At 50.0% G+C, this 16,102-nt stretch overlaps 1 protein-coding gene across 1 annotated transcript; it reads left to right on the top strand.

Moving 5' to 3' along the window:
- The first annotated feature begins 6,381 nt into the window (after positions 1-6,381).
- On the top strand, positions 6,382-8,294 carry LOC140722394 (leukocyte cysteine proteinase inhibitor 1-like). Its single transcript, XM_073037143.1, has 3 exons — positions 6,382-6,498; positions 7,373-7,483; positions 7,915-8,294. The coding sequence occupies exons 1-3, from the start codon at positions 6,439-6,441 to the stop codon at positions 8,038-8,040; spliced, it is 297 nt and encodes a 98-aa protein (XP_072893244.1). The 5' UTR covers positions 6,382-6,438; the 3' UTR covers positions 8,041-8,294.
- Positions 8,295-16,102: the final 7,808 nt, after the last annotated feature.

Raw genomic sequence — 16,102 nt, 5'->3', positions numbered from 1 at the left:
TTGTAATTGTTTGGAGCCCTTCTCGTGGCCGGTGGAAGTAAAGATTGTTTTCATTATATTGAAAGTCTGCATGCTTGATAAACACCGGGGTGGAGAGCTATAAGACCCAACGATATAGTAGCAGAATGAGGCTGTTCGGTCCATTGAGTCTGCTCCGCCAGTTCATCATGGCTGATTCAACATTTTATCTGAGTCCCAAACTCCTCCCTACTGCTCGTATCCCGTCAGTAAATTAGGATTGGTAAGTGCTGGTACTAAGATAGGTGGCGTTGTGGACAATGAAGTAGGTTTTCAATGCTTGCAGAGAGATTTAGGCCAGTTAGAAGAGTGGGCTGAAAGATGGCAGATGGAGCTTAATGCTGATAAGTGTGAGTTGCTACATTTTGGTAGGAATAATCCAAATAGGACATATATGGTAAATGGTAGGGCATTGCGGAATACTGTAGAACAGAGTGATCTAGGAATAATGGGGCATAGTTCCCTGAAGGTGGAATCTCATGTGGATAGGGTGGTGACGAAAGCTTTGGTATGCTGGCCTTATAAATCACAGGATTGAGTATAGGAAATGGGATGTAATGTTAAAATTGTACAAGGCTTTGGTGTAAGTTGGAATTTGGAGTAAGTTAGGGTCTTTATCTTTTGGAGTGTTGAAGGTTGAGGGGGTATTGATAAAGGTATTTAAAATTATGGGGGGTATAGATAGAGTTGACGTGGATAGGCTTTTTTCCACTGAGAATCGGGGAGATTCAAAGAAGACGACATCAGTTGAGAATTAAGGGACAAAAGCTTAAGGGTAACACAAGGGGCAACTTCTTTACTCAGAGAGTGGTAACTGTGTGTAACGAGCTTCCAGTAGAAGAGTTAGAGGGAGCTTCTATATTGTCACTTGAAGTAAAATTGGATAGGTATCTGGACTGGAAAGGAATGGAAGTTTATTGGCTGAATGCAGGTCGGTGGGAATAGGTGAGAGTAAGCTTTCGGCACGGACTGGAAGGTCCGAGATCGCCTGTTTCCGTGCTGTAATTGTTATATGGTTATATAAGTATTCATTCAGGGCCTTGCTCACTTCCACAGCCTCCAAGCACATCTTCCCAGCTTTATCTCTAATCGGTCCTATCTTCACTCCTGTCAACCTTTGGTTCTTCACATAATTGAAGAATGCCTTGGGGTTTATCTTTACCCTACTCGCCAAGGCCTTCTCATGCCCCTTATTCCTCTGCTCAGCTCCTTCTTAAGCTCCTTTCCAGCTACTCTATATTCCTCAATAGACCCATCTGATCCTTGCTTCCCAAACCTCACGTGTGCAGCCTTCTTCCATCTGACTAGATTCTCCACCTCAATTGTCACCTGTGATTCCTTCACCCTACCAATCTTTATCTTCCTCACTGGGACACGTTTATCCTTAACATCCTGCAAGAGATCTCTAAACATCGACCACATGTCCATAGTACATTTCCCTGCAACAAAATCATCCCCAATTCACAGCCGCAAGTTCTAGACTTAGAGCCTCATAATTTGCCCTTCCCCAAATAAAAATTTCCCTGTCCTGTTTGATTCTATCCTTTTCCATTATAATGCTAAAGGCCAGGGAACGGTGATCACTGTCCCTCAGATACTAACCCACTGACAGATCTGTGACCTGACCCGGTTCGTTACCTAATACTAGATCTAGTATGGCATTACCCCAGGTCGGCCTGTCAACATATTGTGACAGGAATCCATCCTGGACACACTTAACAAACTCTGCTCCGTCTAAATCATTTGAACTAATCAGATGCCAATCAATATTAAGTAAGTTAAAGTCACCCATGATAATAACCCTGTTATTTTTGCACCTTTCCAAAATCTACCTCCCAATCTGCTCCTCGGTATCTCTGCCGCTACCAGCGGGCCTGTAGAATGCCCCCAGTAGTGTAACTGCTCCCTTCCTGTTCCTGATTTCCACCCATACTGACTCAAAACAAGATCCTGCTACATTACCCACCCTTTCTGTAGCTGTAATAGTATCCCTGACCAGTAAATGCCACCCATCCTTCCCCTTTTTCCCCCCTCTCTGTCACTTTTAATGCACTGAAATCCAGGAATATTGAGAATCCATTCCTGCCCTGGTGCCAGACAAGTCTCTGTAATGGCCACTACATTTTAATTCCATGTATGTATCCAAGCTCTCAGTTCATCACCTTTGTTCCTGATGCATCTTGCATTGAAGTACACACACTTTAGCCCTTCTACATTACTACCTTTATATCCTTTATTCCGCTTCTCTTTGCTCAAAGCCTTTCTATATGTTAGATCTGATTTTACTCCATGCACTATACTTGCAGTACTCGCATGACCTTAATCCTCATCCACCTCACTATCTGCTCTAACGCTCTGGTTCCCCTGCCCCTGCAAATCTAGTTCAATCCCCCTCCTGTGCCTCCTAAACTTTTCTACTATGCTTCTAGCATCGAACTATCCGCAGCCCAGTCGAACATTAGTCGTACTGTGCTCAACCATTTGCCAAAGGTCTTAACAACATTTAGCTGCGACAACTCTCCAGTATCAGTTCTGGCACTCCGAATTTCAACCGCCTCCCACTCCGGTTTAAACCCCCAACCCCATCCCGTATACCACAAGCAAACGTTCCCACTAGGGTATTAGAGCCCTTCCAGTTCATCTCAAACCATCTTGTCTGCACAGGTCTCAAATTCACAGGGGCAGGGTCCCGTCACCGGTCGCTCTCTCTCTCTCTATAAGAAGAAAGGACACTGAATGACCGTGGTGTTTAGAAAGGAGAATGTCTCAGACTGATTTATTTAAAGAAATGGCGTGAACACGCAGAAAGTTGGAAAGGAACTGTAAGAATTGCCTTGAATTTTATTTTATATTCCACTGTGTCATGTAGTCTTCTGAAAACAGTAAGGGTTAAACATAACATCATGCTATCTTTGCTCACAGCTGCAGGTGGGCGGCGACTGCCCAACCGGTTGAACCTGATTTCAGCAGAAAGGCTGCACCCTGTACTGAGGAATGCGTACGTGGGGGAACCCGGCCAACATACAGGGCCGCTGCTTGCACAGAGACAGGAGCTCTGAGTTTCACAGGAAAGCAACCGGCAACGTCCTGCACTTAGGAAGATCTTCTGATTCGGAAACCCGGAGCAACCCACACAAAACTCTGAAGAAACACAGAACAGCACAAATCAGTAAATAGTCGACATTTCGGGCCGAGACCTTTCATCAGGAAACTAACTTTATCACTAACCCACAACTCCTAAACCAGCCAAATATTGCTCGGCTCATTGTTTGAAATGAAGGGCGAAGGCCACTACTTGGAAAAATACCCACAAGGAAATAGAACATTGTTAATATTTTTCTAGCTTTTCATTTCCAACCAGACAATTGTCTACGGGTTGTATCAATGATCAAGAATTCATTAGCACAGTTATAAACTTCTTCTCGCCATGCTGGTGTTTGTATCCCTGAGGTTGTGTTTACATGCTGGGATTTTTCCGCACATTATATCATGATTAAGGTTCCAGAATCAGCAAAAAAAAAAACATGCAAAGGCTGTTTAGCCTTAGCCTGCACGATTTCAAAATACGTTACCTCAGGTGAATACATCGATATATATCTGTTTCTTTTATTCTGATCGGGTAGATTGTAATTGTTTGGAGCCCTTCTCGGTGGCCGGTGCAAGTAAAGAATCATTTTGATTATATTGAAGGTCTGGATGCTTAATAAACAGCCGGTGGAGAGCTATAAGACATAAGAACATGGAACATAGAACAATACAGCACATTACAGGCCCTTCGACCCAGAATGTTGTGCCGACACTCAAACCCTGCTTCCCACATAACCCTCCAACTAATCATCCTCCATATACCTGTCCAGGAGTCTCTTAAACTTCACTAGTGTATCTGCCTCCACCACTGTCTCAGGCAGTGCATTCCACGCACCAACCACTTTCTGAGTGAAAAACCTTCCTCTAATATCCTCCTTGAACTTCCCTCCCCTTACCTTAAAGCCATGTCCTCTTGTTCTGAGCATTGGTGCCCTGGGGAAGAGGAGCTGGCTGTCCACTCTGTCTATTCCTCTTAATATCTTGTACACCACAATCATGTCTCCTCTCATTCTCCTTCTCTCCAAAGAGTAAAGACCTAGCTCCCTTAATCTCTGATCATAATCCATCCTCTCTAAACCAGGCAGCATCCTGGTAAATCTCCTCTGTACCCTTTCCAATGCTTCCACATCCTTCCTATACTGAGGCGACCAGAACTGGACACAAAACTCCAAGTGTGGCCAAACTAGCGTTTTACAGAGCTGCATCATTACATCGCATCTCTTAAACTCTAACCCTCGACTTTTGAAATCTAACACCCGTAAGCTTTCTTAACTACCCTATCCAACTGTGAGGCAACGTTCAGGAATCTGTGGACATGTACCCCCAGATCACTCTGCTCCTCCAAACTACCAAGTATTCTGCCATTTACTTTGTACTCTGCCTTGGAGCTGGTCCTTCCAAAGTGTACCACCTCACACTTCTCTGGGTTGAACTCCGTCTGCCATTTCTCAGCCCACTTCTGCATCCTATCAATGTCTCTCTGCAATCTTCGACAATCCTCTACACTATCTACAACACCACGAACCTTTGTGTCGTCTGCAAACTTGCCAACCCAAACTTCTACCCCCATATCCAGGTCGTTAATAAAATCACAAAAAGTAGAGGTCCCAGAACAGATCCTTGTGGGACACCACTAGTCACAACCCTCCAATCCGAATGTACTCCCTCTACCACGACCCTCTGCTTCTGCAGGCAAGCCAATTCTGAATCCTCTTGGCCAAACATCCCTGGATCCCATACCTTCTGACTTTCTGAATAAGCCTACCGTGTGGAACCTTGTCAGATGCTTTACTAAAATCCATGTAGATCACATCCACTGCACTACCCTCATTTATATGCCTGGTCACCTCCTCAGAGAACTCTATCAGGCTTGTTAGGCACGATCTGCCCTTCCCAAAGCCATGCCTGGCTGTCCCTGATCAGTCCATGATTCTCTAAAGGCCCATAGATCCTATCTCTAAGAATCTTTTCCAACAGCTTTCCCAACACAGATGTAGGCTCACTGGTCTATAATTACCTGGTTTATTCCTACTACCTTTTTTGAACAAGGGGATAACATTCGCCTCCTTCCAATTCTCCGGTACCATTCCCGTGGACAACGAGGGCATAAAGATCCTAGCCAGAGGTTCAGCATCTCTTCCCTTGCCTCATGGAGCAGCCTGGAAATATTCTGTCAGGCCCCGGGGACTTATCCGTCCTAATGTATTTTACCAACTCCAACTCCTCCTCTCCCTTAATATCAACATGCTCCAGAACATCAACATCACTCATATTGCCCTCACCGTCATCAAGTTCCCTCTCAGTGGTGAATACCGAAGAGAAGTATTCATTGAGGACCTCGCTCACTTCCACAGCCTCCAGGCACATCTTCCCACTTTTATCTCTAATCGGTCCTATCTTCACTCCTGTCATCCTTTTGTTCTTCACATAATTGAAGAACGCCTTGGGATTTTCCTTTACCCTACTCGCCAAGGCCTTCTCATGCACCCTTCTTAATCTTCTCAGCCTTTCTTAAGCTCCTTTCTTGCTACCTATGTTCCTCAATAGACCCATCTGATCCTTGCTTCCTAAACCTCATGTATGCTGCCTTCTTCCACCTGATTAGATTTTCCACTTCACTTGTTGTCACCCATGGTTCCTTCACCTTACCATTCTTCAACTTCCTCAGCGGGACAAATGTATCGCTGACATCCTGCAAGCGACCCTTAAACATCGACCACATGTCCATAGTACATTTCCCTGCAAAAACATCATCCCAATTCACACCCGCAAGTTCTAGTCTTATAGCCTCATAATTTGCCCTTCACCAACTAAAAATGTTCCTGTCCTGTTTGATTCTATCCTTTTCCATGATAATGCTAAAGACCAGGGAGCGGTGATGACTGTCCCCCAGATGCTCAGCTACTGACAGATCTGTGACCTGACCCGATTCATTACCTAATACTAGATCTAGTATGGCATTCCCCCTAATTGGCCTATCAACATACTGTGACAGGAATCCATCCTGGACACATTAAACCAACTCTGCCCCATCTAAACCCTTGGAACTAATCAAGTGCCAATCAATATTAAGGAAGTTAAAGCCACCCATGATAACAACCCTGTTATTTTTGCACCTTTCCAAAATCTGCCTCCCAATCTGCGGCGTTGAGGGAGGAGCAAGGTTCCATAAAAGCAGGGTTTGTCGAGTGGTGGAGGAAGAGAGAGAGAGAGAGAGAGAGAGAGAGAGAGAGAGAGAGAGAGAGAGAGAGAGAGAGAGAGAGAGAGAGAGAGAGAGAGAGAGAGAGAAAGTCCGTGAAGGAGCGAGTCTACAGACAGACAGGAACAGCGAAAATGCCAGCTTGGTCAGGTCCCCTGACAGCCGACCCGACGGTGCAAGAGTATGCCAATGAGGTGAGGACCCCAACTTACTGAACCAGCGCCCTCCCTACCACGTCTCCACTAAACCAACCTTCCTCAACGGAGGATGGAGAGCCGGAGCGTTGGAATGGGGATGGGTGGCGGGGGTGGAGAGAAAATGGGGGGAGAGACGGTCGGGGAAGGAGAGGAACTCGATATAGATCCGGGCGTCCCAACTTTTATTTCTACCACGTGCCTTGCCATTAACTGAGTGATCCGTGGACCCACAGGCTTGGAATACCCGATTTGGAGGAAGATGCAGAGTGCGGAGAGGGGAGGACAGGATTGGGGTGAAGGGAAGAGAAAGGGACGAAGTGGGGAGAAGGAGAGGTGAAGGGTGAGTAGGAGCTGTGGGAGTTAGAGTTCAGGGGATGAGAGTTCAGAGCGGGGAGGGCGATGGAGAGAGGAGTGTACGGGAGAGGGGAGGAAGGATTGGGGAGAGGGGGGAGAAAAGAAACGGTAAGTCGGGAGTGGGGAGACGGGGTTTCTGGAAATAGGGAGGGGGAAATAGGTGCGGAGGGCATTCGGGGAGAATTGCGTTGAGGGGAAGTGGAAGGATGGGAAACAGAGAAAGATACGGGCAAGGGAGAAACCGGGGGAATCAGTGAGAGGGGAAAGGGAGAGAGACGGGAAGCAAGGACAGGAGAAATGATCAGAGATTGTTGATGGGTCGAGGAAGGGCACTGGAGGTAGAGGGAGCGAAGAGAGAGAAAGATGAGGAGAGAGGAGGAGGAAGAACTAAGGAGGTTGCAGAAAGTGGAGAGAAAGGATAGGCGCAGCTGCTCCCTTGCTGAACCACCTCGCCCCCCCCCCACCCGATGCTGCCCTTCAGGGAGGTTCAAATGTCTCTGTTCCTGTGCTTGTCCAGGTGAAGGACGTTGTGCAGAAGAAGATCCAGGTCACAATGATAAAATATATGGCGACCCTCTACCGGAAGCAAGAACAGACTATTATGACGGGGAAGATGTTTCTGATCAAGGTAATGTCCCCACACAGGAGTCGGGTCACAAGACGGGGAGAGGTGCGAGTAGGACAGGAGTGATGGGAAGCGGATGGAGGTAGGGGAGGGAGAACGGGAGGGGTGTAGGGGCGAGAGTGGGAGACGGAAACGTGACATGGGGTGGGAGGGCTGAGCCCGGGAGGGATGAGGTGATCAAGGCTTGTAGGGGTAGGGAGCGGGTGACGGAGACCGCCGGCGTGTAGGGGAGGGAGGAGTGACGGAGATGGTGAAGGATGCAAGGGTGGGAGAGGTTGACGGAGATGCGGATGGTTGTGGGGCAAACAGTGGTTGACAGAGAGGCGGAGACAGTGGGAACAAAAGTTGGGCGTCGGGGAGACACTAGTTCACGGAGGTGGGAGAGGGAGCGAGGTGATGTATACCCCTGTCTCATCGACTGAATCTGCCCACAGGTGGACATCGGAATCCCCGCCAACTTTCTCCACCTGGAAGTGTTCGTGCCCGGGGGCTCCCCGTGCATTCTGTTGGCGGTCGAGGAAAACCACAACGTTGGTGATACGATGGAACCCCTGGTCTGAGTGAATTCACCGATCCGCCCTTCTTACGCCCCCCCCCCTACGGGAAGACCCACCCAAACCCGCTGAGAGCAGTCGGTGACAACTAGTTAGTGGGTACAATGGAGCACAGATCCAAGCCTCTCTGTCAACACCCCACGCACCCCTCCCCAACCTGCCCACTCACCGACGGTGTGCGGGGCCCCGGGGTATGAACGTCACCCCTTCCCACCCCAACCCCTCTACAGCTCGCTGAGGCCATTGCCAAGCTTCCGCCACTCGACTGCACGAGCTTCGATCAATAAAACTGCATCGATCTGATTGGTTGTCTGGTTGTGTTATTTTGCCCCGTTTATCATCAACCCCCCCCCCCCCCCCGGTGCTGGGAGTGAGTGGTCCAGGCGGTGCGAGGGGTGAGGCGGCGGGTGGGAAGGAAGTGGGAGCGAAAGGCGGGGTGGGAAGGGAGACGGAAGGACAGGAGAGCCAGAGGGACGCAGAGGCACAGACGGGGGGAACGGGTAACGGAGCGTGGAGAGGGGGATAAAGGAGAGAGGGCTCGGTGGGAAACAGAGAAAGGGGAGACGGGAGCGGGGATGTCGAGAGGACGAAGGAGGAGTGAAAGGGGTTTCAGAAAAGAACTGAACAGGAGGAGAAAGAGAAAGAGGCGCAACAGAAACAGAGCGAGTCAGTTGAAATTGTGTCTCGGCTGACAAGGGACAGTAAGGAGAGAGTGAGAGAGTGGGATTAGTTTGGGGACTGACACGGTCTGTGGGGAGAGAGTGGGACAGTGGGATAAGTTTGGGGACTGACACGGTCTGTGGGGAGAGAGTGGGACAGTGGGATTAGTTTGGGACTGACACGGGCTGTGGGGAGAGAGTGGGACAGTGGGATTAGTTTGGGGACTGACACGGTCTGTGGGGAGGAGTGGGACAGTGGGATTAGTTTGGGGGACTGACACGGGCTGTGGGGAGAGAGTGGGACAGTGGGATTAGTTTGGGGACTGACACGGTCTGTGGGGAGAGAGTGAGAGAGTGGGATTAGTTTGGGACTGACACGGTCTGTGGGAGACAGTGGGACAGTGGGATTAGTTTGGGGGACTGACACGGTCTGTGGGGAGACAGTGGGACAGTGGGATTAGTTTGGGGACTGACACGGGCCGTGGGGAGAGAGTGAGAGAGTGGGATTAGTTTGGGGACTGACACGGGTCCGTGGGGAGAGAGTGGGACAGTGGGATTAGTTTGGTGACTGACACGGGTCCGTGGGGAGAGAGTGGGACAGTGGGATTAGTTTGGGGACTGACACGGTCTGTGGGGAGAGAGTGGGACAGTGGGATTAGTTTGGGGACTGACACGGTCTGTGGGGAGAGAGTGGGACAGTGGGATTAGTTTGGGGACTGACACGGGCTGTGGGGAGAGAGTGGGACAGTGGGATTAGTTTGGGGGACTGACACGGTCTGTGGGGAGAGAGTGGGACAGTGGGATTAGTTTGGGGACTGACACGGGCTGTGGGGGAGAGAGTGGGACAGTGGGATTAGTTTGGGGACTGACACGGTCTGTGGGGAGAGAGAGTGAGAGAGTGGGATTAGTTTGGGGACTGACACGGTCTGTGGGGAGACAGTGGGACAGTGGGATTAGTTTGGGGACTGACACGGGCCGTGGGGAGAGAGTGAGAGAGTGGGATTAGTTTGGGGACTGACACGGGTCCGTGGGGAGAGAGTGGGACAGTGGGATTAGTTTGGTGACTGACACGGGTCCGTGGGGAGAGAGTGGGACAGTGGGATTAGTTTGGGGACTGACACGGTCTGTGGGGAGAGAGTGGGACAGTGGGATAGTTTGGGGACTGACACGGTCTGTTGGGAGAGAGTGGGACAGTGGGAATTAGTTTGGGGACTGACACGGGCTGTGGGGAGAGAGTGGGACAGTGGGATTAGTTTGGGGACTGACACGGGCTGTGGGGAGCGAGTGGGACAGTGGGATTAGTTTGGGGACTGACACTGTCTGTGGGGAGAGAGTGAGAGAGTGGGATTAGTTTGGGGACTGACACGGTCTGTGGGGAGACAGTGGGACAGTGGGATTAGTTTGGGGACTGACACGGTCTGTGGGGAGACAGTGGGACAGTGGGATTAGTTTGGGGACTGACACGGGCCGTGGGGAGAGAGTGAGAGAGTGGGATTAGTTTGGGGACTGACACGGGTCCGTGGGGAGAGAGTGGGACAGTGGGATTAGTTTGGTGACTGACACGGGTCCGTGGGGAGAGAGTGGGACAGTGGGATTAGTTTGGGGACTGACACGGTCTGTGGGGAGAGAGTGAGAGAGTGGGATTAGTTTGGGGACTGACACGGTCTGTGGGGAGAGAGTGGGACAGTGGGATTAGTTTGGGGACTGACACGGCGTGTGGGGAGAGAGTGGGACAGTGGGATTAGTTCGGGGCTGACACAGGACTGTTAGGAGAGAGTGGGGCAGTGTGATCAGTTTGGAGACTGACACCGGCCGTGGGGAGAGAGTGGGACAGTGTGATTAGTTCGGGGACTGACACGGGCCGTGGGGAGAGAGTTGGACAGTGTGATCAGTTTGGAGAATGACACGGGCCTTGGGGAGAGAGTTGGTCAGTGTGATTAGTTCGGGGACTGACACGGTCTGTGGGGAGAGAGTGAGAGAGTGGGATTAGTTTGGTAACTGCAACAGGGCTGTGGGGAGAGAGTGGGCCAGTGGGATTAGTTTGGAGACTGACATTGGCCGTGGCGAGAGAGTGAGAGAGTGTGATTAGTTTGGGGACTGACACGGTCTGTGGGGAGAGAGTGGGACAGTGGTATTTGTGTGGGGATTGACACGGGCCGTGGGGAGAGAGTGGGAAAGTGTGATTTGTTCGGGGACTGACACGGGCAGTGAGGAAAGAGTGGGAAAGTGTGATTAGTTCGGGGACGGACGCGGGCCGTGGGGAGAGAGTGGGAAAGTGTGATTAGTTCGGGGACGGACACGGGCCGTGAGGCAAGAATGGGAAAGTGTGATTATTTCAGGGACTGACACAGGGCCATGGGGAGAGAGTTCGTCAGTGTGATTAGTTCGGGGACTGACACGGGCCGTGGGGAGAGAGGTTGGACAGTGCGATTAGTTCGGGGACTGACACGGCCGTGGGGAAAGAGTTGGACAGTGTGATTAGTTCGGGGACTGACACGGGCCGTGGGGAGAGGGTTGGACAGTGTGATTAGTTCAGGGACTGACACGGGCCGTGGGGAGAGAGTTGGACAGTGTGATTTGTTCGGGACTGACACGGGCCATGGGGAGAGGGTTGGACAGTGTGATTAGTTCAGGGACTGACATGGGCCGTGGGGAGAGAGTTGGACAGTGGGATTTGTTCGGGACTGACACGGGCCGTGAGGAAAGAATGGGAAATTGTGATTATTTCAGGGACTGACACAGGGCCGTGGGGAGAGAGTTCGTCAGTGTGATTAGTTCGGGGACTGACACGGGCCGTGGGGAGAGAGTGGGAAAAGTGTGATTAGTTCGGGACTGACACGGGCCGTGGGGAGAGAGTTGGACAGTGTGATTAGTTCGGGGACTGACACGGGCCGTGGGGAAAGAGTTGGACAGTGTGATTAGTTCAGGGACTGACACGGGCCGTGGGGAGAGAGTTGGACAGTGTGATTTGTTCGGGGACTGACACGGGCCGTGAGGAGAGAGTTGGACAGTGTGATTAGTTCGGGACTGACAGGGTCTGTGGGGAGAGAATGGGACAGTGTGATTAGTTCGGGGACTGACACGGGCCATGGGGAGAGAGTGAGAGAGTGGGATTAGTTTGGGGACTGACACGGTCTGTGGGGAGAGAATGGGACAGTGTGATTAGTTCGGGGACTGACAAGGGACCAGATGGAGGTAGTGGGACAGTGTGATTAGTTTGCAGACGGTCACGCTGCTGCGGGAAGGGAGAAGGACTGTGGTATAACTGTCACAGGCCTGTGGCCACAGTGCGGTACAGTGGGATTTGTTTGGCGACTGATCGACGACTGGGAGATTTAGGGTGGGTGCTGACTCGGGGCTGTGAGGAAAAAGTGGACTTAGGGACTATTTTTGGTGTGTGACGAGGCGCCGTGCGTTTAGCGTGTGGCCTGACACAGAGATGTGGGGGTGAGCGCATTGTGGGCATTTGTTTCGGGGGCCGTCACAGGTCTGAGGGGAGGGAACCGTGCCCATTGGGGTTTCCTTGAGGACTTACCCGCTCCTCTTTCCCTCTCCTGGGAGTGAGCACGGAGGAGTGGGGACTGTCTCGGGGCTGTGGGGAGAGAGAGTGGCACTGAGTTCCAAAGTATGTATACAGGAAGAGAGAGAGAGAGAGAGAGAGAGAGAGAGAGAGAGAGAGAGAGAGAGAGAGAGAGAGAGAGAGAGAGAGAGAGAGAGAGAGAGAGAGAGGAGAGAGAGAGAGAGAGAGAGAGAGAGAGAGAGAGAGAAGGGGGTATTAGGGGGATATTATTTCTTTGCGTTCAGTCTTTCCGTTGCTCTGCAAGTGGTTAATAAGGAGTTTTTCGTATCATCCCAGTAAAACGCTGTTGTTGACCCCGGTTCCGTGGTACGAACAACTGTCACAAGTAGCGCTTTCCCTTCGTCGCACTGGATGACCATGGCGTATTCTGTGCCTTGTCACGTCCTGAGCACTCCACGGAATTGCCTCACCGGCTTCCTGGCCGTTAGTTCTCCCTGCAGATCCCATCCGCCGAAGCTGAGTTCGCATGTCAGGGCAGCCATGTCCCTACGTCACCAATCACCAAGATCCTACAACTCCTCCCTCGGAGTGTCAGAAACCCAGAGCCAATAGGCTGGTCCTGGACTTATTTCCACTTGGCATGATTAACATTGATATTATTTAATTATTTATGGTTTTATATTGCTATATTTCTACACTATTCTTGGTTGGTGCGTCTGTACCGAAACCCAATTTCCCTCGGGATCAATAAAGTATGTCTGTCTGTCCTTTCCATAATGAATACTGAAGTAATTCATTCGGTACCTCTGCTATTTCCTCCGGTTCCATACACACTTTCCTACTGTCACCCTTGATAGGTCCTATTCTTTTAAGTCTTAAACCTTTCGTTCTTCACATACTTGTAGAATTCCTAAGGGTATTCCTTAATCCTGCCCGCCAAGGCCTTCTCATGGGCCCCTTCTGGAACTCCTAATTTCCTTCTTCAGCTCCTTCCTGTTAGTCTTATCATCTTCAGGATATCTAACACTACCTAGTTCTCTGAAACTTTTGTAAGCTTTTCTTTTCTTATTAACTAGATTTATTACAGCCTTTGTACACCACGGTTCCTGTTTCCGACCATAACTTCCCTGTCTCATTAGAACGTACCTATGCAGAACTCCACACAAATACCCCCTGAATATTTGCTACATTTCTTCCGTACTTTTCCCTGAGAGTCTGTTTCCAATTAAAGCCTCCAATTTTCTGCCTTATCGCCCCTTACTCCAGTTAAACCATTTTCTAACTTGTTTGCTGCTATCTCTCTCCAATGCTTTTTGTAAAGGAGTTAGAATTATAAAGCATGACAGAGGAGTTGGCCGGAATTGACTGGAAAATAACACTGGCAGGGATGACGGCAGAGCAGAAATGGCCGAAGTTTCTGGAAGCAGTTCCGAAGGCATAGGATATATGCATCCCAAGAGGAATAAGTATTCCAAAAGGATACTTGGTAGTGTGAAGGAGCAAAGGAATCTGGGGGTACCTGTCCACAGATCCCTGAAAGTTGCCTCACAGGTAAATAGGGTAGTTAAGAAAGCTTATGGGGTGTTAGCTTTCATAAGTCGAGAGATAGAGTTTTAAGAGTCGCGGGGAAATGATGCAGCTCTATAAAACTCTGGTCAGGGCACACTTGGAGTGCTATGTCCAGTTCTGGTCGCCTGACAATAGGAAGGATGTGGAAACATTGGAAAGGGTACAGAGGAGATTTACCAGGAGGCTGCCTGGATTAGAGAGTATGGAATATGACCAGAGATTAAGGGAGCTAGGGCTTTACTCTCTGGAGAGAAGGAGGATGAGAGGAGACATGATAGGGGTGTACAAGATATTAAGATGAATAGATAGAGTGGACAGCCAGTGCCTCTTCCCCAGGGCGTCACTGCTCAGTACAAGAGGACATGGCTTGAAGGTAAGGGGAGGAAAGTTCAAGCGGGATATTAGAGGAAGGTTTTTTTTACTCTGAGAGCGTTTGGTGCGTGGAATGCACTGCCTGAGTCAGTGGTTGGAGTCAGATGCACTAGTGAAATTTAAGAGACTGCTAGACATGTATATGGAGGAATTGAAGGTGGAGGGTCACATGGGAAGCAGTGTATAAGGGTCGGTACAACATTGTGGGCCGAAGTGCCTGTACTGTGCTGCATTGTTCTATGCTCCATGTTCTATGTTCACTGGACAGTTGGTCCAACGGGTGGCTAACAAGAGAAGTGAAAGCCAACATCAAAACCAAAGAAGAGGCTAAAATTGAACAAAAATAGTGGGAACGGAGTGAAGGAATGTTTTAAAACCTCGCTGCCATTCCCTCTCTCCCCACGCTGCAATCCCCGTACTCTTCTCCCGCTCCTTCTTCCCCCTCCGCTGCTATCTGCCTAATCTGATGTTACCCCGTTTACCACTCTCATTCCGCTCCTGCTCCCCTCTCGTCCTCCAACCCCCTCCTCGCTCTATCCCCCATCATTTCACTCACCTGCATCCCCTCGCCCGACACTCTCGCTCCCTGTACCCTCTTTCTTTCCCACGCCCGTCGCAATGGGCAATTGTCTCTCTGTCTCCATCCCTCAATGGTGAGACAGCGAAGACTCTGGGTTACTTTAGGGATTGACACGGGGCGGGCGGTCGGGATTCATAACACCCTTAGAGCCACCCTCTCTGCCTGCCTGCCTGTCCTTACAATATGAAGTGCGTCCTGGGACTTCTTATGACAATTGTAAGCCATAGGTGTACAGAGGCAGCGATAATCCCCAAACCCACTAAACCCTGAAAATACCCTGCCAATTAAATTACCCCAAATTGAACAAACGTGACAAACACAAGGGGAGCTTAACAAACCAGACGATAATAAAATTCGACCCCTACACAACAGAATGGAAACCCAGAGAGAGTCCAAAACACAGACAATTGGTCGGAACAGCTGAAGTGTTGTGTGCGGAGGAGTGCCGTGCAATGTTGAAGTTACACAAGGAGGTGGTGAGGTCGAATTGGGAGAACCGTGTGGAAATCCGGCTACCAACCGACGGGGGAGTGGGGGGGTATCAATATGATAGAAAGAATACAGGGACAAATTACAAGGATGTCGCCACGACTTGAGTTGAATTCACCAGAAAGGGAATGAGGGGAGTGTTGATAGAGCTATACAAAAATAAATGTAAGCAGGTTTGGCCACAGAGTTTGGGTGAGAGGAGGACTAGGTGTCATGGGGAAAGGGGAAAGATGAAATGTTGAAGCTCAACGTTATGTGGAACTTCTTCACTCAGATGGTGTTGAAGCGCATCTGCCAGCGGGCAGTGTTGGATGCGGGTGCGAGTTCGGGAAAACAAATTAATAATTTAATTGACACTTTATGAAGGGCGATAGTCCGGGTGCAGGTCGATGTGTGGAGTCCGGATAATTTTCAGCAAGGATTAGATGGGCCGAAGGGCCTGCTTCCGTTCGCTGGTGCTCTGTGACCCTCTGGTTCCAAGAACAAAACAGAGGGGCAAATTGACAACAAGTTGTGAGAAGGTTAAACACGAGCTGGAACCGCGGAGCACAACGGCTGCCAGAAAAGTTCGCCCACGCAGACACGATATGCATAAACAGACATTCCCAGAATGACAAACGATTAATCAAACACATGAATGAAGGTGTGGAACATTCCAGTGTGAATGGTGCGATGGCACTGAATTTCCACTGAACAGATCGACAAAGACAAAACGGATAATTCCGCCGCTGCCCACGGACTGACACTTTAAACCCTATCTATGATCCCAAACACAACCACACACAACAATTCTCAACTGCAAGCTCCAGTACCGGCGGTCGGTTGGACTGAACGTCCCCACCAAATACCCTCAGTCAGATCACAGCAAATCCACACCCC

This window comes from Hemitrygon akajei, unplaced genomic scaffold (assembly GCF_048418815.1).
Source record: "Hemitrygon akajei unplaced genomic scaffold, sHemAka1.3 Scf000076, whole genome shotgun sequence".
Classification (NCBI taxonomy): Eukaryota; Metazoa; Chordata; class Chondrichthyes; order Myliobatiformes; family Dasyatidae; genus Hemitrygon; species Hemitrygon akajei.
The sequence above is the reverse complement of the archived record's forward strand: the minus strand, read 5'-3'. Positions and strand labels throughout refer to the sequence as shown.